We start from the raw sequence: 25,252 nt of genomic DNA, 5'->3' as shown, positions 1-25,252 counted from the left end.
GCCAACTATACAGGAAGTCGCTATCAGTCTGAATGAAGAGTTATTCATGGTGGCTCCTGAAGTCGATACTTTGAATGTCACCAACATAATGAGTAGGGATATGACCTCGTATTTCGCGCTTGATGCTTTGCTTATAAGTACTGTTCGTGCCGTTGGCCGGTGTCGTATGTGGGTTATAACCAGGGACACGAATGATGCGGAATCAGTTATTTTATTATCTGTTCCAGTAGTTTGAAAACAAGAAAGAATAGAAATAAACTAACAGCACAAAGATAAGTGGTGACTAGTGTTCGCAAAAATGGTGGCGTGAAAGCAATCAACCTTGACCGGTCAACAGTTATATGTGAAAATACTTTGATCGTGTGTAAGGCGTGCAGTACAGTCTCCGAGTTTCCTTCTAGAATTGGAAGGGTGGAATATTCACGAGTTGCGTCGGTCAATAGTTTGTTTGTCAGAGTGTGTCTATGGACGACCCGGACGCTGACCTCCAAAGCTAAATATTTGCTTGTTGCTGACGCGCCTAGTGTTTACGGAGTCGACACTTGGATCTTTTTCGGGTTGGGGTTTAGTGATTGAATCGATTCAAACTGCAAAACACGTCGATTTGCCAGCCGTTTATTGCAATTAAGGAAATCTTCAGTGACCCGCACTGTACGATTTGAGTGTGCCCGATACAAGTATTCGATCGGGGAAACAGTCTGCTCTGGTTTGAGAGCAGCTCTGCTTGACGTGTCTGATTCATCAAAGAATAACGTGAACATATATGGTTTGGAACATATCACGAACTTTTTACAACTATGCCAGCACCGAAAAGGCCAGCTAATGCTAGGGGCGATATCTTGGCCCAGTCTTTAGATTCCTTCCAAAGTCATGATCCCATATACATCGACCTGTTAACCCACCGGAAAAACAGTACAAGTATTTCTCAACATTCGTCTATTTCTCAAAATTCGCGACCTACATCGGGTAGTGGTACTCCACGCCACGCCAAAATCCATATGGTTTTAGATGGTGTTTTTGATAAATTACTGGGCACATTCCGACGACCTTCGGCCAATGTTGCACCAGCCGCAGCAACCAACGACGTGACTTCGACTGACTCCTCAAAGCAATTGTTTCATTCTCAACCGTCGTTACTGCACTCGGCCTCAAAACCACCCCTATCCGATGTGTCACGGTCGAACTCCAATGTATCCTCAAAGGAAGGCAAATTTTGGAGGAGAAAGACCAAAAATACCGATAAATCCTGTACAAACAACTCCTCCTACACATCTGCAGCTACAATTGTGTCAAATATACCAGCAACAGCACGAGATATACCGGACGACACAGTCAGAATACCTTCATACAGCACACGGCATTCAACAAACAGCATCGAAACCAGCATACAATCATTTGCTGCTTCGTACAAGTCTGGAACCAGTATAATGAAACCTGGTCAAATATCTATACCGTCACGACGAAGCTCTGCTAATGGCGGTGTACGATTCGGAGGAACGGAAGAACAAAGCGAATATGCTTCACAAAGTACGATTAAAACTGGATCTTCTGTAACTCTACATCAACCATCACGCCAATCATTTGCATTAGGAGACTTTGACAAACAACACGACATGTCAAGCTCAAAGTCGTCATTGGCAATTCTAGACCCGATATATTCACCAGCAGATTTAGTACCGATTGCCATACAGCCACGATCGGATTCTGCTGATTCCAAGAAATCACGGAAACGATCAGTACCCAACATCAACACTAGGCCACAACAAAACCCATATGGTAGCAGCACATCATTGAAATGCTCCCGTGGGCTAGCTATCTCACATTCAACAGGAGAAATCGCCAGTACATCACCGTCGCAAACATCACCCGATACCAGCTTCTCGCCTCAATCATCCCAGTCGTCACTCCGTCTGGGCAAGCTTTTAGGATCAATGACATCTCGCGCACACAATATCTCGAATTCGGCATTAAGCATTGGATTACGCAATGACATGCCAGATCCATACCTGAGGTTGTCTGTTGGTGATTCCTTCAACAGTGTCGGCCAACTATCACTTCACCGTCCTGGATCCATACGCCCAATACGGGTGCGAGACTCGATTGATCAGATTTACCCACCTGTGATACCACAGCAGCAGGTGCAACAAGCTGGAACAAGACGGCATTCATCGTCTGATGACGTGTTTGCTGCACCTACACATCCTAAATGGCCACGACCACAATCAGCTCACCAGAATCTACCAACAGCACGCAGAAACCCATCTGTCGATATGGGTCTCCCTAAAGCTGGAATGTCACTCGCAGCATCACGATCACGATCAGTAGGATCAAGTCTAAACAACCTCCCAGACAATGTCTCATCATCCCGACGAAGTCTCAGCCGATCCCACCAAGTAGTCGAAACCACCACCATCTACCACCGCAACGAATCACCAGTATCCCTCCTATCACCATCAGGTGAATCCGAAACAACACAGGGAAAAGTAAACCAGTATTACATGGTCCGTGATATCGGGTCTGGTGCTTATGGACGTGTAGTGCTATGCAGACATGAAGAAACTGGTGTTTACTACGCCTGCAAAATCATTTCGAAATCTCGATTAAAGAAAAAGTTTCGATGGGCTAATGCTGGTGGTCCACCGCGAAGACGTCACTCTGGTGAAATTGGAAATTCGACTCCATCGCCTGACTCGCCTACTTCGACTAACTCGACTGTGGAGCCGGCTGATCATTTGACAGCCATTAAACGAGAGATTGCGATTCTCAAGAAGCTCTCCAAGCATCCTAATATTAATGCGCTAATTGAAGTCTTGGACGATGCCAGTGAAGACAATCTGTATATGAGTAAGTCATGGTTTGCACTTTCAGTTGTATTGTTTGCTTACGTTTTTTTGTTAACAGTTTTCGAATTGTGCGAGTACGGACCAGTAATGAAAATCGTACCCGGAGAACTTGTTAGACCATTCAGTGAAGATATGGCTCGCAAGTACTTTAGAGATGTGGTGATGGGATTGGAATATCGTGAGTAACTTCTTGGGATTGTTGTTTTTTGTCGTATCAAAAGCACTCACAAGTCAAGGACTTCTTCTTTTACAGTACACTTCCAACGTATCATTCATCGTGATATCAAACCAGAAAACTTGCTCTTGACTGCCGACCACACTGTACAAATTGCCGACTTTGGTATCTCGCACATGTTTCAAGAAGGTGAAGATGATCCATTATTGGATGATAAAAACACTTCGCCACTCTTCAGTCCACCGGAGGCTTGTGCGAGTAAGTCTTCTATGAAGTACTACGCAAGGAAACCATGGGGTTTTTTGCATTCCAAATACTAACATCCCAAAAACTCCATAGCTGAAACCAAACACATGAAAGGCAAAGCTGTCGACGTCTGGGCATTAGGAGTAACCCTATACTGCTTTGTCCACGGATGTTGTCCATTCGAGGATCCCAGTATTATCACCCTATGTCGCAAAATCACTGCCGAGGATCCACTCATCTCTCCCAACTTGAGCCCATACTTGCAAGACCTGCTCGAACGCATGTTGAACAAGGATCCCGAAAACCGTATCTCGCTCCAGGAAATCAAGGTCCACCCATGGGTGACTCTAAATGGCGCCTACCCAATGATGCCAACTGAAGAAAACTGTGTGTTGGCTGAAGTCACTGAAGAAGAAGTCGAAGAAGCCTTCCGACCAGCTGCAGCCATGATGTTTGTCACCAAGCTGATGAGTGTGTTACGAGGTCGACGATCCAAACCACGTAATTCGGAACGACCTGAAAAGCTAGCTGCTAGAAATGCTAAAGGGCATGGTGGTGGAAGTCGAGCACGATCTGCCGATATATTGAATCGCCCTGATTCTGAAAGCACTACATCCCATAGCAGTCAAAGCTCTGTCAACACTCCATCTAGTGCAGACATGAGTCGCTCAACTAGCGCCATTATGAGTCGATGGGCTCTTGGGTCTTCCCTGTCAATGTCAAGAACCGGCACTCCGTCAGGAACAACAGAAAATTTGCGTGAACTACCATTCCCACCACATCCACTACTTGGTGCCGTCCATGGTAAACGATCTAGGTCATTCGATCAAGCTATGTTGGCCGTCACTACACCATCGTTCATGTCAAACTTCTCCACCAGCAACAGCAATGGCAGCAAATCGTCTAATCCAGTCGAACCACAACGCCCACGATCAGGATCTGTAGATTCAGCTGCTGATACGCAGAAACTCAACGGTGTGGCAGCCCGTACACGAACAAACTCTAGTCTTCTACAACAAACCAAAAGCACCACCAGCATGCATGTAATTGCCGAAGAACATTGATCATAATTGATAATCTCATTTGTGTACATTTGACTGTACATATTTTTTTGATACCTTTAAACACTAGCTAATTTCTCTACTATTTAATGGTTTTTGCGTGCAAAGTTCGATATCTCAAGCAACAAACTAACCGATCACCATAGTCTGACGACTGATTACTGATGCATGAACGCACTTTATCAATAATTCGCTTTGATCTGACGCGTTTTCGTCTTGTGTGAAGAACTTGCGTACAATGACGTTCTTGTGAACTTGTTGTAAGCAACAACATCCGCTAGAAGATGGAGGCTTCAGCCATTAGAGAACGAGCTGCCACTGTAGAAAGGGTCACAAGCATAATCGCTGGAATCCTCTCTGGGGCTACAAAGCTTTTGGTAATAAAGCCAGTACATCAAAATGTCTGTTTTGGTTTCACTAACTTTTTTTGATAGATCGGAGTAAGCTTGTAGATTACATACAATAAACATGCAAGACGTAACTAAATCCGTCATCAATAGCATCCTTTCGATACAGTCAAGGTACTACTAACAAGAAAGAACGGTGGATGCAACATCTGAAAACACTTTGACTTGTTTGAGGATTACGGCATCCTCTTTCGAGCGTCTGATCAATTTCAACCTGAAAATCTGAATCGTTGGAAAATCCAGGATATTTAGCTGAAACTGATCGTACTTTGGTTCCCAGGTCCGAATACAGTCCGAAGGAGGACTGGGCAGATTCAAAGGACCACTTGACTGCTTACTAGCTACAGTTCGCCGAGAAGGGGTTTTCGCTTTGTATAAAGGAGCTACTCCTCCATTGATAGGATGGGGCTTAATGGATGCGACTCAGTATTTCGCACTGGCCAATTTTCGGCTCTTGTTGCAAGGAGGAGATCCAAGTAAACCATTGACAGTACCACAGCATGCTCTGGCTGGACTAGGAGCTGGCGTGGTGGTGCCTCTTGTTGCGACACCGGTAAGACAGCAAACCAGGATCAGAACCCATATATGTATATTGAGCTAACGTGTTTCAACATAGGTCGAACTTCTCAAGAGCAAACTGCAAGTGCAGTATGACAAGGCAGCTCGTGTGTATAAAGGGCCGATAGATTGTGCTAAACAGCTGGTATGTGGTGGGTACAAGGCCGTCTCGATCGACGACAAGCTCACCATGGTTACACCTCTTCGCAGATACGGAATAATGGTCCTGCAGCACTCTGGTTTGGACTTGTGCCAAACATTGGTATTTTTTTACTCGTTTAACTTTTTTTGGTTCACTTACGAACATGATTCATATTTTCTATCTTCCCACAAACGGAGATCAGCCTTCAGATCATGGTTTGCTGTCTTATGGGGCTCGTTTCCGATATATCAAGATATGCTGAGGTAATACACAACAGCAATACTCATTCTTGATAAGCACAAAATAACTAATCAACCTCGACAATATTTATAGAAAGCTCAAAGTTCCTGAAGTCTCGGTGGCCTTTTGGGCAGGTGGATTGGCTGCTCAGACATTCTGGCTGTTTGGTAAGGGCAGGCATTGCAATCACGATTTTAGCAAAATGAGTTGCAGCTAACACGGCTTGTTTTAGCTCTTCCAGCGGATGTCATCAAAAACAGATACATGTGTCAACCAGACATAAAGCCAAGAAGGTGGAATAACATGTTTGAAGTCACATCCTATATATACAAGACTGACGGTCTGAAGGGCTTCTTTAGAGGGTTTGGTGAGTGGTTTTGGAGTAAGACTTGAATTGACACACTCTTCACACATTCCAATCGCTAGTTCCTGTATCAATACGAGCCTTTCCCATGAACAGTTGCGCCATTTTCGTCATGGATTACACGATGAAAACCGGACGAAGATATGGTAATTATTAGAACAACTAGACAGAGCGTTGAGGTCGGGCTTCAACATCAAAGGTTAGACGAAGGCACGGCAATGCCGTGAAGTTAGAGGAAGCTAGAGACCTTGGATTAGATTAATTTTTATTTTCCATACGATTAATTTACTTTTACAAGACACAACGCTCGGTGTTTGTGCTCCCTATGCGCCGTTCTCATCTCGTTACTGGAATGTCAAATAAGTTGACGAGCAGATGCTGTTCAATGCTGTGTCCTGTGCGTTTAAAAGTGTTCTCCACGGTTCTCGTGCCAGAAGAACGTCACTGTCTACAATCGCGACTAAGGTCTATTGTCTCTCCAAGGGAAGATGTATTAACTGCAAACTCGAAGGGGATACGGACGTTGATGGACAGAAAGAGGTTCTATTGGTTTGCAAAGACACTTACTTTAATTTCTTTACACATATGTACAATGCAACTACTGTACTACTATATATGGTGTTTTTCCCAACCAACTACACTACTATATAAGGGATGTTGCCCACGTCAAGAATGGCCTCCAGACATACAACTTCTGTAGATGGAAACTGTGCAACTCTAATCTCAACACACGTAGCGTCGTTTCCATGAAAGTGCTGAGACAAGGGGTGATATATCCTTCCAAACGAGTGTTTGACGTCCGTGAATCTCAGACGTCGAGACTGTGCTAATTCTTCCAGTTTTGGCTTGAGGCGTTTATGCGTTCTCAGGGCTTCATCCAGTCGACGTTGGACACCCTTTCCCGGCATATTGGCAAATTCACCGTCAGCAGTAAGATATTCTGGTAGAAGGAACAAAGAGCTATTAATGGTTTGAAGGGAGAAAGTAAGAATGTCAAAACGCAGAGAAAACAATAAGAACACGGCACTTTACCCAGTGCGCCACGTGCATTTCTTTTGTTCTGTATTTTGAGTAGAAGATCTTGTACGCTAGCCAGTTTGAATTCTTTTGCCTAGTGGTTGATGAATGAGGAATTTATGTCCTTCAAATGCGTTAGCGAGTTCTTCGTACCTTGAGCTCTACCGACAGCTCCGTGATTCTGGTTGCAGAATGTTTGATGTCAGCAAGATGGCTGTCCTTGGCCTTTAGTAGTTCTGCCCAGGGATCCTTCAAAGAATTCCAAAGTTATTTACTGTTTGAAAAATCAATTTGCAACAGTGTTCTCACGATATTGGTAGGGGTGGGGATGGTGATTGTTCGTGCAAATGGCTGGCAACTGGCGACAACCGTTGGTCGTGACAGTGCAGCTGCTTGCCATCTGACTCTTTTCAACCTTGACATATTCGCTATTTTTGGAAATGTGTAGGTAGCTGCGTGCTATTATGCTGACCAAAAAAAAGTCACTGTGGAAACAGAACGAAATCCGCGGCTCCTCAACCCTCAACACGCGTTATCGCATAATCATTATTATATATTTATGATCATAGACACATAGTGGTTTCCATTGACAGTTTGTGCCCTCGAGTTCTGACGTCCGACATCGTTGCTGGATTGTTAAATAAGTTCGAGAGCTGATCCTGCTCAGATCCTACGCACTACGAACTTGTTTCTCGCGTCGCAACCTACGTGATCGTCCACAATGGAGTATTGACCCACCAATTGGCTGTTCTTTACTTGCCAGCCAATCTGCTCAACTCCAAGTGTTTGGACAACCACAACGACAAGTAGCCTCAATTTAAGGCTCCTGCACGCGTTTCCCCACTGCTAGGACACGCCCAAGGATTGAATCTGCTCTGCGAAATGGACCCAAACGCCAGCACAGAGGGTGAAGCAGTCATCAGCACCGAGGGTGAAGGAATCAGTCATGAAGCACCATCAAGACAAGACTCGCAGGATGTACTGGACAATTCATTCTTCTTTGACCCACGTATTCAAGTACGTTTCTTCATGTCATAACCGACAAACATTCAACCATTTGATGTCAATGCTTTTTGAAATTTCGAACTCGTGTTTTGACAATGACTGACGGTTCTGAATTATTTAGGAGCTTAATGAGACATTTCAGGTGCGCAGAGCTAGCTCATCTGGTCCTTGTAACCGTGTTCTGACGCGCAAGCTTGAAAATTCAACTAGGGATTTTTACTAGACATGTTACAATTTAGCTAGTGAGTCTCGAATTCCTACTTACGTTTACATAGGAGTTGCTGAATCCATTTCCTGCTCTTTCTAGCACCCACTCCTTCCCACCACACATATTTTCGTCACCACTCATTCCAGAAACGCATGATATCGATACAGCGGGTCTGCTTAATAGATTAGCATCGCTCATATCTCGTGAGATGGAAGACATGGCCTTATCACCACCTGATGAATCACCAGTCCCAAAAGAATCCCCCGAACAAGTACACTTCTCGATGCTAATGTCACAAATCAGCGCCGTGATACACTCGCCGGCTATAGTATCAACAGATCAGCGTAGAGCTATTGAACGACAAGTTGAAATGTCGGTTGTTGAATGGCTGAAAAGGGCGTTTGGGATCTATACTGTTAAATATGTGCTTTTCCAAGGTGGACTATACCCATCAGCCAATCCACTAGATTTCCCACTCGTGCCTGTATTACGATGTGCTCTACAGAAATCATCGGGAGTCGCGTCGTCGACATTATCGATACCCGTTATATACATATCAGCCGATACAGCAGCAGACGATTTTGAAGCTACAGTTTCAGTGTGCTGGCCTGTTGTAGGAAGCTTCTATGGAATCCAGAATGTGCTGGTACGAAGAATATCATGTTTACGGCATAGTGAGATTATGGATGTAGGCGATCTGGAAAGGGCGGTCAATGCTGATGTGGCTGCTGGTAAACGGCCTTGTTTGGTGGTTGGGAAGGCTGGGTCGCCTATAATGGGTCAAGTGGATGATTTGAAGGCTCTGAGAGAGATATGTGATCAGTTTGGCATGTGGCTCCACGTCACTGGGTAAGCGACGAGAATGATTTAATACTGTGACGTTCAATCAATGAATCCTTCTTTGCAGGCCTGCTTCTTGCCTTTTGATCACATCAGAATCAAATATAGTTGAAGGTCTACCGCCAATGGAATCTCCAGTACTGAATGTGCTCAAGTTTGCCCTTGCTGCCGATTCTTTGGAAACTCATCCGGGTTCATTGTTGTCTATCTCAGCGTAATTATATCACCATTATGCGAGTTCTAGTAGCTGAATTTTTTTTGCTAACGCCATTCCAAAAACTTAGACTTCCTGGATTTACATTCTTCTTTACCGTTGATCCTCGCGATAAAGACCCAATGCGAGCTCTGAGCACTCTCGTTTCAACTGGTCATGTCCCACTCATCCCTCCACAGCTTACAACAAATCTAGCTCGACCAGTCAGTACACCACTCGATGTAATAGTGTCAGGCCCCGGTAGACTCTCTATAACACCTCAAGCTCGAAAAGGTCGCCGAGGATCAGTAGAAAAGGGCTGGAAACATCCTGCTGAGCTCTTGACTGTACTGCCTATATGGGTGATCGCACAAACAGTTGGAGCCAGTATGATAGAAAGGACATTGAGAAAAGCACATCAGCTCGTAAATAGCATGTCGGATTTTATTGGAAAGGAGGATACGTTGTTGTGTGTGAATCCTCAGGAAGCTACTGCATTGACTTGTATTGTGCGGTTTCATCCTACGTTGAATCGAAATTATTTCGAGGCAAATTTAGATGTTATGCTGTCGTTAAATAATGAGCGAGTTTTGTCGTCGCCTACTCGTGGTGAAGACATATCTATGGAAGAACGAGTCGGATATTTCGCTCATGTTGGGGATGGAGACATGGGAACGAAATACGTAAGTCGGGCTTGCTGAACAATGAATACAACTTTATGAACCTTTTTTTTGGGGTGTCTGAGACGATTAAGATTGCTGATTATTTCTATGTTACCCGATACCCAGATATTCTCTCTATTTTCGGATGACATGAGACATCACCTTTGCTTAGATCTCATATCCGTATCCGGTTTACTTTGTATTCGATACCGACCATTAAGTGCAGATGCATCTCCTCAATCACAAGAAGACCAAGCACTCAACTTTACATCTCAACTCGCACACGAAGCAGAGAAGGTGGATTCCGCCTTGAAATACAATCATATATTTGAACATGTAGTCAGCAAGCACAGTCCTACACTACGGTATTTGAAGAGTTGGGCTGTTGGAGCTGTTGCCGATTCAGTAGTATTGCCACGAGGATCTATTGTGAGAGCATCGAATGGTGGTTCGTCGTTGACTGGCAGTACTGTTGATTCAATTGGAGGGCCGAGAACTCCACGAGTTGTTGTTGATGCTGGGTCTGATGAAGAGACTATATGGGTTGGTTTGGGGGCCATTAGGTAACATTCCGTCGGGCTTTCCTTGACTTTTCCTGCACTCTGACTCCATCTCATCACATCGTATAGATATACACCAATGTATGTCGAACTTGATAAGCCCAGTCTCTCAAATACTGTGTTGCGAGACTTGGACTATCTGAATGGTCGAATTGCTGATGAGCTAGCCAAGCAATATGGATCATTGTTCTCTCGTGGCCAAGCAGCAGCTGGGATTCTGTCTGAAGGCGGTGCTGGGATTTGTATACGTGTTGGTCTGGTAATTACAACATTGAGGCTTTTTTTTCCTCGAACGGATATATGAAGCGCACTCACACGCTTGTAATCGACTTTAGGACGAAGTACCTTTTACAGAAGACTTGATTGAACATTGTGTTGAGATTGTGCTCAAGAAGGGTATGGAATTGGAGAGAGATCCTGCTTATATGGAAGATATAGCCAATGTGATCAGGGATGGCATAGCTCAAGCAGAACGAGAGCTTCGGAGTGAAGCTGATGGTGAAGTAAGTTACGTTATTGTTAGTAATTGTAGGTCATTACTTCACATAAATCGGTGTTTGTTGCTGATGTTTGTTGTTTTGCTGATGTTTCCACTCTTCTCAATCGCTTTAGAGCATACTACGATCGATCCCAATCGTCGGAAGTCTCGTGTCGTACATTGCTCCAGAGCCATTGAAAATCAAGTCGAGAGTCAAGGCATTTACAATCTCATCAGGATTTTCTACCGCTCCACTTCAATCACCAGATGGACCAACTCGTCGAACGAGTAATGGTGAAGCTCTGAATCCTCGCACTTCGACTACAAGTGCTAGTGATCCATCGACATAGACACTATGTAACAGGCAGTATATACAATGTCTTGTAAAGTCAAAATCATCATACCAAGCATAGATTATATTTGATTTTAACCACGTTATTCCAACCGTCTTAGTTTTGCATAAATACATCCGGGATGAGATTTCTGCATTCACTTTTTTTCGCCATACGAATACGAAAAGCTGACCAACGAACGTTGACGTAGAATTTTTATGATACATTTCAATGATTTCTTAATGGAGATGCCTCGGTACATCTTGTAATGATAGATGTTTAGGAGATCTGAGGATGACCGTTTAAATGCGACGACATGGCTGCTGGCAAACGACCTGGTTGGTTGCCTGCGAGAACTGTCCATCAATCGGTCAAGTCGACGACGTGAAGGCATTGGATGGCTTTAAGCTGCATTTGTGACTACTTTGAAATGTGGGAGTCGATTCTCGAGGTTCACAGTTGTCGCGAAACTTCTTTTGACCTGCTTCATGCCTTCTCATCACATCAGTATCGAATGTGGATGAAGGTTACCACCAATGGAATCTCCAGCATTAGATGTGCCCAAGTTTGCTTTCGCTGCCTATCTTTGGAGCCTCATCCTGGCTCGTTATTCTCTATCACAGTCCGGTAATTCTTCCAGGACTATGAAGATGTCACGTCGGTTTTTTTCTGATACAATTTCCAAAAAATAGGACGCCTCGTATTCCACATTCTTCGTTGCGGTTGATCTGCACGGGCTTATCAGTGGTGATGAATGCCCAATGCTCTTAGCACTCTCCTGGCCGCGTCCCACTCATCCGGTCATAGTTTACAACTATTCTAGCTCAGTCGTTACGCCACTCGACCTAATAGCCACAGCAACTGGTAGACTCTATGTCGGTCCACAAGTTCGAAAAAGTCGACAAGGAGGGAAAAGGCACTGGAAACATCCTGCTGAACTCTTGTTGACCGTCTGGGGTGATTGTACAAAGAGTTGGAGCCACAGCGAAAAGATTTAGCTGGAATTCTGTTTGACGGAAGTGCTGCGATTTCTATACGTGTTTCTGGCAATATTACAGTGTGCCACAGCCCTTTTTTGCTTGTTGGCATTTTAGAAAAACAAACTGAAAGCAAGCGAAGGAACTACCCTCACTTTGACTTCACTCACAATTAGGATTTAGTGCCCTTTGCAGAAGAATTGATTGGACTTTACGTTTCCATCGTGTTGAAGAAGGGTATGAACTTGCAGAGGGATCTCCTGCTCAAATGGAACATCTAGCCAATGTAATTAGGGATAGTATTGCACGGGAGGTTCGTAGCAAAGCTTCAGGTGAAGTAATAGCATCCGAAGTAATAGCATCAGACGGGAGCTTCGTAGCGAGGGTAACGGTGAAGTAAGAACTGTGCTTTTGATTGGCAAGTCAGTGGGGGGTGGCTCCTTTTTTGCTCGTTGTTTTCACACGTCTCTCTTAACTCACTTAGGGCATACTTTCGATCGATTCCAATCGTTGAATTCATACATTGTGTCTGAGCTAGTGAAAGCAAATCCACGTTAAGGCATTTAATATCGCATCACCATTTTCTGTCCCTCGTTTTCAATCTCTAGAACGAACAACTCGACTATCATATTGATAAAACTCTGAATCTTTATCGTTAAGGTGCAAGTGCTATGGAAAACGTAAAATACGCAGCAATGGGGCAGTAAATAACATCTTGCAAAATCAGGTTGCGTATCATAGATATATTTGCTTTCTCAAACAAAGCCCAAAAAGGTTTCAAATTATTGCGACATCCAACAGCAGCTTTATGCAAGCGTCTCTACACTATCTATAAGATCCTGATAATTAAACGTCTGGGGGCTATGATGAAACCTCTCAACAAGCGCTAGCTTCTTCTCATCACCAGACACATAATACAGCTGTATGAGATAAGCGAGATTCCTAGCTTCAATGGCAGTAAGGGTATTCACACCAATCTCTCCACGCATCACCACTATTCCCATTTTATCAGCTAGATCATCGTAGTGTGTCATGACGAGAGATGGACGAGCGCCCTCTATACGAGTCTTGTATTCTAGGAGGGAAGTCAGGTATGTTTGGCAGCCAGAGTGCTGGAGGTAGAAGAATTCAAAGCCTTCTTTTCGTGGGAGTGGAAGTACGAACTGTGTTGTGAGAGTTGTGTGAGTGTGAAATCAAACATAGGAAAGCGAAGCAAAAAAGGGTATCCAGAGTGTTGTTGAATGCCTTGCCACGACTTTAACCAACTTACAGTAGGATATTGTGAGGATCTCTTCTGTTGCCTTTCATAAAAGTCTTTTGTCATGACACCGGATATGACGTCCTTTGTGAGATTTGAGTGGTGTTCATTCCATATCTTTGTCAGAGCTTCAGCATCGAGGTGTTGTATTAGATCCATCTGCAAGATATCTGATAGAGGCTACAATTTGAGACTTTGTGAGCCGATCAGAGTAGAGAGAGCGAGAGCGTATAGCGAGTAGATGGACGTAATTGTTACCTTTATGCTCGAGTCCTTCCTCTTGTAAGGAGCAGGCCTGTGTAGTGGTTTTGGTTGTTGCGCACCACTGGCTCGAGCACTAGTAGCAGCAGGAGAGGGTTTTACGGGAGTGATTAGCTTTTGTTTCAGCTCTTCGACACTCTTGACTCCAGCACTATGTGAGAATAGAGTGTTTGTATCATGGTTTGTGATATGTCTGATGTGTCAACCAAAAACCACACTCCAATGTTATCTGGACATGCATACCTCTTTACTTTTTGGTTTATCTTTTCCTGGTACTTTTTATAGAATGGATCGTCGACAGAAGAAGCGGATGTTGATGAAGCATTAGATGTTTGGCCTGCAGCATTGTTGGCCGAAGCTTGCATCCCAAAACTGGAGGTTTGCCACGGCATGCCAGCGTGGCTAGCAAACGATCGTGTCGGAAATGGCGATATAACGCGTCGTAGCATCCTTCCTTGCGTCCCTATCATCATTATATGTAGTAGGATGAGACTTGACTTTGACAAAGACACAAGCTTCAAGCTCTAGAGGGTCAAGAAGGCAAATCAAGGATATTAGAGTTGCAATCATGACTCAATATGTCATTGCCGAGCTGCTGAACAAGGTACCGCATTCGTTCTAGTTCTGTTCAGTCTTCCATTTTAAGCTAGAGCTTGAATCCATCATGATTAAACTAAATGCATTTCTTGACGTGTTGATAGATGTCCAATACGGACGCTGATTACAGATATATGAGTGTCAATGATATGATGAATGAACTCAGCAAGCCAAACTTCCAATGCGAGGTACGTGTGTGCAGTCCAACATCTCGCAATGTCAACACACGTATTTATATTTACCATCACACTATCTGCCATAGGAATTGGTCGAAAAGAAAATGGTCAATGCTATATTAAAGCTATTGGAAGATAATATTGCTGAGGTCCAGAACGTTGCAATCAAATGGTGCGTAACTTGGACAAGCTCAAGCTGCAGTGCTTGTACTAAAAGTATTATCGTGTCTCATCGCTTTTTCGCTCTTCTTGATAGTCTTGGTCCCATGGTGAAAAAGATTCGAGAAACCCAACTGTCAGACACAATCAACAAACTCTGTGATCTCATGCAGGACTCAAAAGAAGAAACCAAAGACATTGCAAGTATCGGCCTCAAAACCGTCGTACTGGAAATATCTGGAAGCTCATCTGCTGCTCCTGCTATCGTCAAGAAACTACTAGTTAGGCTAGTTTCTCAATTGCGATCGGTATGTGCATGTTGTGGAATCGCATCCTGGGTTCTTCTTGTCGTGGTTTTTTTTGCTCGCGACATAGCATGCTAGCTGCAATAGCTCACAAGATCCATTTACACACCTATCAGCAGGAAACAAAGGAAGTCTCATTAGACTCACTGGATATCCTGTCGGAAGTACTGTCACGATTCAGCCATCTCATCACTCCCACAGATACATACCCTCCTCATACACCTCTACAACGAGCCATCCAAGACACCCTATTACCACTACTGGACTATTCACGTCCTGCTGTACGAAAACGAACCACAGTCGCTATTGGTAACCTGGTGGCTCATGAACCTGATGACTTGTTTACCGAGCTGCTTACAAAATTGTTGAATGAATTGAAAGTAAAACAAGCTGCTAAAGATGCAGACAAGTTAAGAACGCTTGTTGGTTGTGTTTCTACGATCAGGTAATTGCGTGGCTGAATTTATTTGATGAAGTTGTGTCTTTTTTTCGCTCACTCCATTCTTTTCACACGTATATTCAGTCGATACAGCTCACATCGACTGGGTACCCATCTGAATGACTTGTTACCCTACGTCACATCATTGGCTGCATTTGATGATGATGAATTGCGAGAAAATTGTTTGCAGGTACGAGACAGCAGAAAAAGAGACTATAAGGTACCAGATTTATAACGCATTCTACCACTCAAATGTTTCAGGCCCTCGAATCATTGGTATTACGATGTCCAACAGAAATGTCTCCTCATGTGAACAGAGTCATCGATTTGGCTCTCTTATACATCAAATATGATCCCAACTATGATGCTGGAGACGAAGACGACGATGATGAAACCATGGATGTAGATGCTGATGCTGATGAAGATGATGAAGATATGGGTGATGGTGATGACGAGGAAGAGTGAGTTCTACATTTTTTGTAGGTTATTCTAGTTTTCTTTTGACTTTCCTTTGTCACATTTAGAGAGGAAGACGATGGTGACTACTCTGATGAAGATGATGTATCATGGAAGGTCCGTCGTGCTTCATCAAAGCTATTGGCATCCATCATAGCTACTCGTCCAGAACTGTTGGCACAAATGTATGCCACCGTTGCTCCCGCACTCATCAAACGATTCTCGGAGCGAGAAGAGTCTGTACGAGTTGATATCCTCACTACTTTTATTGAATTGGTCAAACAAACTGGTAAAAGTGGTGGGGGCTCTGTTGTTGGGCCAACTGCTGCTGATGGTACAAGAGACTCGAAGCGTTGGAAGGGAGAAGTCGAGTAAGCGCATTGTCCAATGTCCTCGATTGTTTTCGCGTGTGGCCTTTCTGTTCTCAAGCATACATTGGTCTAACTAAAGTAACCCTCAATTTCCTATCTTGCAAACTAGTCCAAAAGAACTACTTCGAAATCAAATTCCAAAACTCAGCAAGAGTCTATCCAAACAGTTGGTGGGCAAATCCATCAGCACTCGTCAGACTGGTTTTGCGCTTCTTCGAGAACTGGTCGCAGTCCTTCCCGGAGCACTAAGCTCTGTAATTGGTCAATTTATACCTGCCATTGAAGCGTCACTAAAGGTACAAGGTACTGGGGGTGCTCAAGGAAAGATACAAACCAACTCAAATCTCAAGATTGAAACCTTGACGTTTTTACGTATATTATTACCATCGCATGAACCTACAGCTATTCATCCATACTTGAAGCGTCTAGTAGATCCCATAGTTTTAGCAGCCACCGATAAATTCTACAAAATAACTGCCGAAGCTTTATTGGTCTGTGAGCAATTGGTACGTGTTATTCGTCCATTTGCTAAAATGGGTAATGAATATGTCGTCCAACCACTCCCACAACCTGATTTCGCTCGTTATATCGATACCATTTATAAAACAACAATGGGTCGCCTAAAAAGTGCTGATGCTGATATAGAAGTCAAGGAACGAGCCATTACATGTCTTGGTGCAATTATTTATCAAGCAGGAGACGTACTAGATGCCAACGAAGTCCAAAACACCGTCATGAAACTCTTAGTTGATCGACTCAAGAATGAGTTGACACGACTTGTATGTGTGAAAGCCATTCAACACATATGTGAATCACCACTTCTAGAAGTCGCTTCATCAGCCAATGCCATCTCCATTCGTCCCATCTTGGGCGAAGTCCTAAGAGAAACCGCCTCATATTTACGTAAATCCCAACGCCCACTTCGAGTAGCTTCCTTACAAGCTCTCGAAACCATCATCAGCAAATACCACGATATCATGAACGCAGACCTCTATTTGGCCGTCCTGACTGAATTGAAACCCGTCTTTCAAGATTCCGATCTACATATATTGCCGCTGGCCATGTCTACTTTATGTGCTGTTGTATCGTCGGGAACAGCTGATGTGGTTCTGCCTCAGGTGCGAAAGGATGTCTTGCCGCATATTGTAAAGCTGGTTTGGGATCAACCTCATCTGGTTGGTGTTGGTATTGCGCTTGATGCCTTGCTGAATGTATGGACCACGGTTGTTAGAGTTGGGGGCAGTCCTGTCTTTACAGAGTGTGTTGGATTGTTGGTTAATCCTGTATATGAGTCGGCTACTTCTGGGTCTTCCAAGCTGGTATGGTTTACGAGTCATCAATCTGGGCTTTTAATTGCAATTTTTTGGTGTTGTCCTTTGAAAACCATACAAACTGACAAACATGAGTTCCATACTATAGGCATACTCTGTCATTGCACAGTCAGTAGCTACTCTATGTATGGAATCACCTAAAGATGCACCAAAGACCGTTGCCGAATTCGTGAAAAAGATCTCCGATACCAAAGCTCCTGAAAATGTACTATACCTATCACTCTTGATTATCGGAGAAGTCGGTCGTCGAACTGACTTGTCTCCAAAACATCCTCAACTTCACACAACCTTGTTGTCACTGTTTGCCAACCCATCTGAGGAAATCAAACATGCTGCAGCCTTTGCATTGGGTAATGTAGCTGTTGGTAATCTGGCCTTGTATATGCCAGTGGTCTTGAATGCTGTACGAGAGGGTGGAAAGAAGCGTTACCTGACTTTTGTTGCTTTGAAAGAGGTATTAGATAGTTTTACTCTTTTTTGCCTCCTCTTTAATCACTCACTCGCTCATGCTTTTTTAAGATCATTGGTCGAAATGTTCTGTTGGGTGCATCCAAACAAGGAACACCATTGACTGCTTTTGCACCAGAATTATGGACTCTTCTCTTCCAAAACACTGAGGATACCAAGGAAGAAGGAACTCGTAATATAATTGCTGAATGTCTTGGTAAACTAGCACTCTCAGATCCAAGCCAATTCCTACCAGAATTGCAAACGAGACTTAAAGCCGAAAATCCACTTGTACGAGCAACCGTCGTTACTGCCATTCGATACACGTTTACTGATGAGGCTGGTGAAACGTATGACGCTCTGTTGAGACCTGCAATTGCTGATTTCTTGCAGTTGGTCAAGGATTCTAGTTTGGTAAGATTTATTGTTTGTATCTTATGTTATATCGGAGTTCTAATGAAGCTGTTTGAAAATATCGACTGAATCTTTTGTTGTCATCGAATAGGAGGTCCGCCGTGTATCATTGACGACATTGAATGCTGCAGCACATACCAAACCACATTTGATTCGAGAGTCTTTGGGAACTTTATTGCCTCTCTTGTATTCTGAAACCAAAGTTGATGTGAGTTTGAGTCTTGAAGTGGAGATATGCTGGCTGATTAGGTATTGACTTTTGTTTTGCTGACTGCTTTTTCTGTCGTAATGTAGGAATCGCTTATTCATACTGTTGAGATGGGTCCATTCAAGCATAAGGTTGATGATGGATTGGAGATTCGAAAGGTGTGTGGCGTGTTGATGAATTTATTGGCAACGTACAGTGTCCTTTCGACATGTTTTTCTTTTCTTTTCGCTCTCTCTCCTTTACACTTTCTCATTTCCTTCTCATCTAACAACCAGTCTGCATATGAATGCATGTATACTCTACTCGACACCTGTCTCTCTCGCATTGAAATCTTTGGATTTATCGAACGAGTAATGCACGGTCTCGACGATCCATCACAAGAAATCAAAACCCTATGTCACTTGATGCTTCAACGTCTAGTCTTCCTCTCTCCAACAGCACTCCAACAACGACTCGACAATGCCACCGAACCATTAAAAGCAACAATGAATAGCAAACCCAAACCCAATGCCGTCAAACAAGAAATAGAAAAACTGAATGAATTGATTAGGTCTGCAGTCATTACGATGCTTGTATTGGGACGACTAGCAGAAGTACCTGGTACAGCCATCAAGTTTGAGGAATTGTTGAGGGAAGTCAAGAAGCCTGACTCAGCTACTGCTGATGTCGTTTTGGCTGTGCAGGGAGAATTGGAGCAACTGATTGCTTCTCACCAACAGTCGGCCGGGATGAGTAGCTCATCTGGTGCTGTTGGTGGAATGAGTGGATCTATGTCGCCTACAGCTATGGATACCTCGTAGTAGTGTTTTGTAGAAAAATGAAAAAGGAGGGAAATGTATTCTTGTAGTCAGATTATGAACTGTGAAAGCGGCGTCTTCGTCCCCAAAAACAGGTTTTCCTTGTCTTCTGTTCCCTCTGGTCCTCTGATTATATTCATGCACTTTGGAACCCTTCTTAGATCTGGCTGGTGTTTTCTTAGACACCTCGGTTTGGGATAGGACAGTGTTGTCGCGTCCGGAGCCTCTCTGTCCTTTATACCCCGTCGTTAGGAAGAGCGGGACTCGTTGGAAGATTGACTTGGATTTGGATGTGAATCCGCGTTATTTGACTGTTTCTAACATTTTTGTTTTCTATATGAATCATGTGTGGACCTCCGTGCTCTCGCTTGTGGTGGAGTGGCTCTTGGCCAAGCTTTTCTACCTGCTTCTCTCTCTGTGCTGCGGCACATTGGATATGTCTGAAGAGATGTAGTTAGGTTAGCAGTTGGAGTTAGTTAATAGTGTCTCCTTGTAGTAATTTGGTGTCTCAATAATATGTGAAGTGTCAACAAAAACGACAAACCCCATGGGTTTGCAACGTCATGTAAGGCAATTGGATAGACGGAATAGGAAATGCATCCAAAGAAGATAAGAAGAAGTCAGCAACAGTACCACTACCAAGACGACCAAACGAACATTCAGAAGAAGCGAAGAACACCCAGAAGAAAGATTCAAAATGATTTACAAAGGTCTCTGCTTATTCATATGCAATCACCTTCTAACTCTAGGTTTACAAACGACTTTACTTGCATTCGTCGCCTTCACCTGAGTTCCGCCGACCAAAATCACCGATGCTGAATATTGAGGCATCGAGATATTATAAACCCCACCAACAGACTGAATCGTCTCAATCTTTCTGGCTCCTATCGGCAGTCCGTCCTTTGTCCCATCAAACGTCTGAGCTGCATAAGTGATGCCCAAGGTAGACGTGACATTGGGAGCACGCAGCCATTCCACCACAGCACTAGTCTGATTTTGATCAGCCGCTGGAAGCATAAACGACACTGGGATTGTTTGGTTTGTCTTGTTTATAATAATGACGGACATGGTCGTATTGTTTTGGCTTTGGAAGCCGTATATTTTGATGAGTGACGTGTTGGTCTTGGCTGATGGGATTATGGGAACAATGTCCTGATTGCTGGATACCCATGAGAGAGCGTTCGTGAAGGCAATCATCGAGTAGTAGATGGGACGGACGTTGACTGGTTTGTCTGCAACGTTGCTGGCTTGGTTTATGAGGAACGGGCTGTATTTGAATGCGGTTTCGATGTTTGTAAAGTCAGCAGCTCCCATGACGCCGTGAAGCCTAGCAAAGTATTTATGAGAATGTTTGAAACACTATATAACAACAGAAGGAATGTTTTTTTCTACCTCGCACTGCCCAATCCATTCCAGGCAGCATAAGCGTAAAAGTCAAGCGACCATAGAGCACTTCCAAAAACCTATCGAGATAAGTTTGTAGTGCTCATGTAAACGAGACTAATGAAGAATTTACACGAAATTTGAATTCTTACGTTCGATACACCTTGGATTCCACCACCAACACCAATGATACTATTTGTCTCACCCAGTATAATATCATCCGTATAAGTGGCGCTTGCTGATGCTATATAGTCAAACTCAGTTGGTGATGGAAGACCTAACAGAGTTTGCAGCGATACATTGCCGTATGTACCATACGTATGGACGGTGGCCAATGTCTTGATGTGGTTGGTAGTTACAAATGGGGCAGTGCTGACTGTCTGAGTCCATGTTGCCATTTCGTCTTGTGGGTTATATGACGACAATCCTGCAAATTGCAGGGGTTTGGATGCAGGGATGTTGTTATAAATTGCTTGCAGCATCGGCATCCAGTAATTAGAGACATAGGTACCGACAGGAATCCCAAAGTTATGTGGTTCATTTCCTGCATGAGATTCAGAAGAGAAATAACATCAGTCAACGAAGCTCAACGCTAGGTCTCATTTTGCACATACCTAGTTCGACACCAGTCATGTGAGCAATCATCTTCGAGTCTACCATAGCCTGCATGAAGGCCACCGTTGCATTGACATTATTCATTGAATGGACTGTTGGCAGTCCAGCTAGATACTGAATTGGAACCTGCGTGGCAAGTTGAGCAATGTTGTTCATTACAGTCATGTTTATGGAAAATGGAAAGACGGTAGCGTTACGACCAGGAACGCCGTCCAACCACACGTTATCTTCACTTATCCCCCCTATACGAATAAGAACGGGCTGCTTGCTGAGGGTCTGCAAGTTGGCAAAGAGCTGGGTTACGGGTTTCTGGGCACCAGGAGTGAAGATAGAAGCCATATCATTCCATTCTATACTAAAACCCATATAGTTTGGTGCAATAAGTGTTTGCCTGTGTGGTCGAGGCTTTGGTGTTGCGAAATCGAATTGCTGTTGACTGGAGAGGACAATAAGGGCCACGAATATGAGCAGACATGCTCCAGAAGCCATTGGTTGGTAGTGACGGTGGTTGGCAAATAGGGCTATTGGCCCTAGTGTGTATTATGCGGCAGCGCAGGTCTGTCCTCAGTCCATGGACACACCTTGCCGTTGTGTAGATACATCAGCTCAACCTGAATAAGGTGATGATTTTTGTTAGTATTCAGTCAAGCACGTTCACAGTAAAACGTGAGATGCCTTGCAAACACGTTGAATGGTTGAATGAGTAATGCATTCGTAGATCTTGATCCGACAGCCAACATTTTGAGATTCAGCGACAATGAATCAGTAGGCATCAGCATAAGTAAGCGAGCAAGTTCGTAATTCTTTGGCCTCCCGTCTGCAGCACTAGTAGAACAACCGTTGCGACCTCTCCCATCACACTGGGCACATTCAAGAACCCTCATCTTCCATAGAATCAATTACGAGCCATGGCACCAAAGTTCAAGATCGCACTCATTCAACTATTCGTGACAGCTTCAAAAGAAGCAAATATAGCTAGCGCTTGTCAAAAAGTACTTGAAGCTTCACGTAATGGTGCCAAAGTCGTTGTTTTACCAGGCAGGTCAAGGTTGATTGGTTACTTTTGAAGTATTTTGTAACGTTCTCTTCCGTTCTATAGAGGTCTGGAATTCTCCTTATGGCACAAAGGTACAAAACATGAAACATCAACTGTAGTGGTGTTTGGATCAAAAACCTGCCCTTCAAAAGCAACACTGAGATGCTCAACCAGATATTCCTGATTTCCAACCATAGTACTTTGCAGAATACGCTGAAAAGGTACCTGGAGGACCATCAACTCTCGCACTTTCAAGCATGGCAAAGGACTCGAATTGCTGGCTAATCGGAGGCAGCATACCTGAAAGCTCACAGACCGAAAAGGGAAAATACTACAATACATGTACAGTGTATTCGCCAAAGGGTGAATTGGCTGCTATACATCGAAAAGTGTAATGCTGCTCAATATCTTGTTTGCCGTAAGATACTCAACGACTAACCCTCGTTTTTTTGCATAGGCACTTGTTTGATATCGACGTACCTGGCAAGATCAAATTCACAGAGTCAGATGTCTTGTCGGGTGGGAACTCGTTGACGCATTTCACCACCGAGTATGGAAAGATCGGGGTTGGGATATGTTACGATATAAGGTTTCCAGAACTTGCCATGATTGCCGCACGTAAAGGTACTAGTTTCAGATCATAGATTCGTGAGCTTTCCACTATTTTTTGCCAACCTTTCAAATACTTTTATTTTCAGGGTGTGTTGGGATGGTTTATCCTGGGGCGTTCAATACGACTACTGGACCGTTGCATGTAAGTTGAAGAACGTTTTTTATCGAACGATGATGATACTTTTTTTGTCGGTCGTGTCTAAGTCTAAATCTGCAAATCCTCACTCTTCACACCTCTCCTGTTTCTAACACTTTCAACCGCTCGCTCTAGTGGGAACTATTAGCTCGCGCACGAGCCATCGACAACCAATTCTTTGTCGCATGCTGCTCACCAGCTCGTGACCCTGATTTCTCGTATCAAGCATGGGGCCATTCACTCGTCGTTGGTCCAATGGGCGATGTGAAAATCTCTGCCGATGAAAAGGAAACTATAATATACCAAGATATTGATTTGAGCGAAATGGAGGAGGCTCGATCTGCTATTCCTGTTACGGTGCAAAGGAGATTCGATTTATATAACGATGTGTCTGCTACTATGAGTGAGGCGAAGGATGGGAGGGTGTTGAAGAATAATTTGTAAGTTTGAATATACAGCCATCACAAGAAATTTGGCGTTTTTTTGCTTCAGTTTCTTTGACTTTATATACGCTTGAGCAGATAATTTATAGCTTACAAACATGTGCAGATGCATTTAATGATCTTTAAAAATATGTTTCAATTCATGGCAGTCAAATCAATCTTGGAATCAACGAGTTCGTCCTTTTGAAAAGCTGGTTGGAGGAAGGCGAATTCACCAATTTCAACACCATTTCTAGAAAAATGTGATCAGTACGTTGCCGACATATAGGTAGTATTGGATGAAATGAATCCCCAACGACGTTGCGTTACCCATCAGGATCATAGCTAAAAAGAATCGAGTAATAGACGTCAATTTTCTTGACTTTGTACAGACAATGCACTTTGACACAGGTCGATGAAATCAAGACCTTACAAGAATAGTTGCCTCACACCACCAGATCCAGGAATGACTCTCAGATTATACGGAATCTTCCTTGCTTCCAGAATCTTCAATACGGTCTAATATAAAAGTGCCATGTCACTCTCAAGTCTTTGATCTTTCAAACAGGCGTGACTTTCTACCTCCATATTCTCAGTCCTCAAAGCAATATGATGCGAACGACCAATATTGACTGGATCTGGCATACCTACACCACACACAAACAAGGTGCGCCTCAGTGTTCCAGGCAATGTGAGCGCCACGCTGAATTCCTCCTACTCACCAGTTTCAAACTTCCATTTCCCACAATCACCAAACACGGAATCATTAACCGGGATCCTGTCTTCCAAACGCTCCATAATGTGTAGCGAGACGGTTGTTGCAGATGGGTGTTTCATGTTGCTGGGATCATGAGGAGTGGGTATGTAGAGGTTTGGAATGGCGAGCCAGGTACCCTCGAAATCGAATGGTGGGCGTGATAGTTGGATGAAACCCAGTACATTCTGTGGAGGTTTTGTGTGTGCGAGTGAGTGTGACTGTTTGAGTAAGATCAGGGAGGATCAAAACCAATAGATCAATGATTCGTTCGACATTCAAGAAGAATATGAAATCAAATCTCAAAAAGATGAAGATCAAGCAATGGTGATCGTCGAAAAACGTAGTGATGCCAACCTATTCCAAATGTAACAGATTGCCTCGTCAAACTACGACCAGAGTAAATTATACCTTGTAGAAATCACTCAAACGTTGAACGTTTCGAGTCTATGATATTGGTATCAAGTTTTGTTAGATCAGACATTCGGGTGTTTTGTCTTCAAACAGTGCAGCATGCGATTACCTCTCGAGAAAAATGATTAAGGGAGTGTATTGGCATAGGTGGGAGACTATCTGAGATGTCCATTTTGTTGCGATCTGTCTCTATCAGCTGTAGTTTTGATTCAGGTTGAAAGTGTGTGTGTGAGATGGCTAATGTGAAGTTCGTGAATTCACGCGTACATTGGAACTAGCTACGCAAAACGCGTCAGAACGTGCAGCTCAGCTCCAAATGCAATATATTCTTGGCTCTCATCTATGATTTGGAC

General features: G+C 43.7%; 8 protein-coding genes across 8 annotated transcripts; 5 read left to right on the top strand and 3 right to left on the bottom strand.

Annotated features, from left to right (window-relative positions):
• Window positions 1–797: 797 nt before the first annotated feature.
• SmJEL517_g01298 (uncharacterized protein) lies at window positions 798–4,328 on the top strand (the record flags this gene model as incomplete). Its single annotated transcript, XM_031167226.1, has 4 exons — window positions 798–2,844; window positions 2,902–3,021; window positions 3,097–3,276; window positions 3,358–4,328. The coding sequence occupies 4 exons, from the start codon at window positions 798–800 to the stop codon at window positions 4,326–4,328; spliced, it is 3,318 nt and encodes a 1,105-aa protein (XP_031026812.1).
• A 281-nt stretch (window positions 4,329–4,609) lies between these two features.
• Window positions 4,610–6,193, top strand: SmJEL517_g01297 (uncharacterized protein; the record flags this gene model as incomplete). The annotated part of the gene is made up of 10 exons (XM_031167225.1): window positions 4,610–4,702; window positions 4,760–4,765; window positions 4,826–4,846; window positions 5,013–5,285; window positions 5,349–5,435; window positions 5,501–5,552; window positions 5,635–5,695; window positions 5,766–5,839; window positions 5,905–6,039; window positions 6,099–6,193. 10 exons carry the CDS (start codon window positions 4,610–4,612, stop codon window positions 6,191–6,193), a joined length of 897 nt encoding a protein of 298 aa, XP_031026808.1.
• A 1,742-nt stretch (window positions 6,194–7,935) lies between these two features.
• Window positions 7,936–11,349, top strand: SmJEL517_g01296 (uncharacterized protein; the record flags this gene model as incomplete). The annotated part of the gene is made up of 10 exons (XM_031167224.1): window positions 7,936–8,070; window positions 8,180–8,200; window positions 8,269–8,300; window positions 8,366–9,115; window positions 9,174–9,320; window positions 9,391–9,982; window positions 10,088–10,524; window positions 10,591–10,780; window positions 10,857–11,024; window positions 11,134–11,349. The coding sequence occupies 10 exons, from the start codon at window positions 7,936–7,938 to the stop codon at window positions 11,347–11,349; spliced, it is 2,688 nt and encodes an 895-aa protein (XP_031026809.1).
• A 1,765-nt stretch (window positions 11,350–13,114) lies between these two features.
• SmJEL517_g01295 (uncharacterized protein) lies at window positions 13,115–14,276 on the bottom strand (the record flags this gene model as incomplete). The annotated part of the gene is made up of 4 exons (XM_031167223.1): window positions 13,115–13,471; window positions 13,579–13,746; window positions 13,825–13,978; window positions 14,071–14,276. The coding sequence occupies 4 exons, from the start codon at window positions 14,274–14,276 to the stop codon at window positions 13,115–13,117; spliced, it is 885 nt and encodes a 294-aa protein (XP_031026806.1).
• Window positions 14,277–14,395: 119 nt separating this feature from the next.
• On the top strand, window positions 14,396–19,530 carry SmJEL517_g01294 (uncharacterized protein; the record flags this gene model as incomplete). The annotated part of the gene is made up of 14 exons (XM_031167222.1): window positions 14,396–14,431; window positions 14,529–14,612; window positions 14,687–14,772; window positions 14,857–15,067; window positions 15,184–15,509; window positions 15,588–15,693; window positions 15,765–15,964; window positions 16,028–16,330; window positions 16,440–17,649; window positions 17,750–18,115; window positions 18,181–18,522; window positions 18,614–18,730; window positions 18,817–18,888; window positions 19,006–19,530. 14 exons carry the CDS (start codon window positions 14,396–14,398, stop codon window positions 19,528–19,530), a joined length of 3,984 nt encoding a protein of 1,327 aa, XP_031026807.1.
• Window positions 19,531–20,259: 729 nt separating this feature from the next.
• Window positions 20,260–22,014, bottom strand: SmJEL517_g01293 (uncharacterized protein; the record flags this gene model as incomplete). The annotated part of the gene is made up of 4 exons (XM_031167221.1): window positions 20,260–20,854; window positions 20,920–20,990; window positions 21,063–21,454; window positions 21,525–22,014. The coding sequence occupies 4 exons, from the start codon at window positions 22,012–22,014 to the stop codon at window positions 20,260–20,262; spliced, it is 1,548 nt and encodes a 515-aa protein (XP_031026810.1).
• Window positions 22,015–22,433: 419 nt separating this feature from the next.
• SmJEL517_g01292 (uncharacterized protein) lies at window positions 22,434–23,753 on the top strand (the record flags this gene model as incomplete). The annotated part of the gene is made up of 6 exons (XM_031167220.1): window positions 22,434–22,581; window positions 22,625–22,653; window positions 22,759–22,952; window positions 23,019–23,185; window positions 23,260–23,315; window positions 23,445–23,753. 6 exons carry the CDS (start codon window positions 22,434–22,436, stop codon window positions 23,751–23,753), a joined length of 903 nt encoding a protein of 300 aa, XP_031026805.1.
• A 134-nt stretch (window positions 23,754–23,887) lies between these two features.
• Window positions 23,888–25,071, bottom strand: SmJEL517_g01291 (uncharacterized protein; the record flags this gene model as incomplete). Its single annotated transcript, XM_031167219.1, has 7 exons — window positions 23,888–23,984; window positions 24,062–24,076; window positions 24,165–24,250; window positions 24,314–24,378; window positions 24,454–24,673; window positions 24,897–24,932; window positions 25,009–25,071. 7 exons carry the CDS (start codon window positions 25,069–25,071, stop codon window positions 23,888–23,890), a joined length of 582 nt encoding a protein of 193 aa, XP_031026803.1.
• Between the last annotated feature and the right edge of the window lie 181 nt (window positions 25,072–25,252).

This window comes from Synchytrium microbalum (genome assembly GCF_006535985.1).
Source record: "Synchytrium microbalum strain JEL517 chromosome Unknown SmJEL517_scf0004, whole genome shotgun sequence".
Lineage (NCBI taxonomy): Eukaryota > Fungi > Chytridiomycota > Chytridiomycetes > Synchytriales > Synchytriaceae > Synchytrium > Synchytrium microbalum.
The sequence above is the reverse complement of the archived record's forward strand: the minus strand, read 5'-3'. Positions and strand labels throughout refer to the sequence as shown.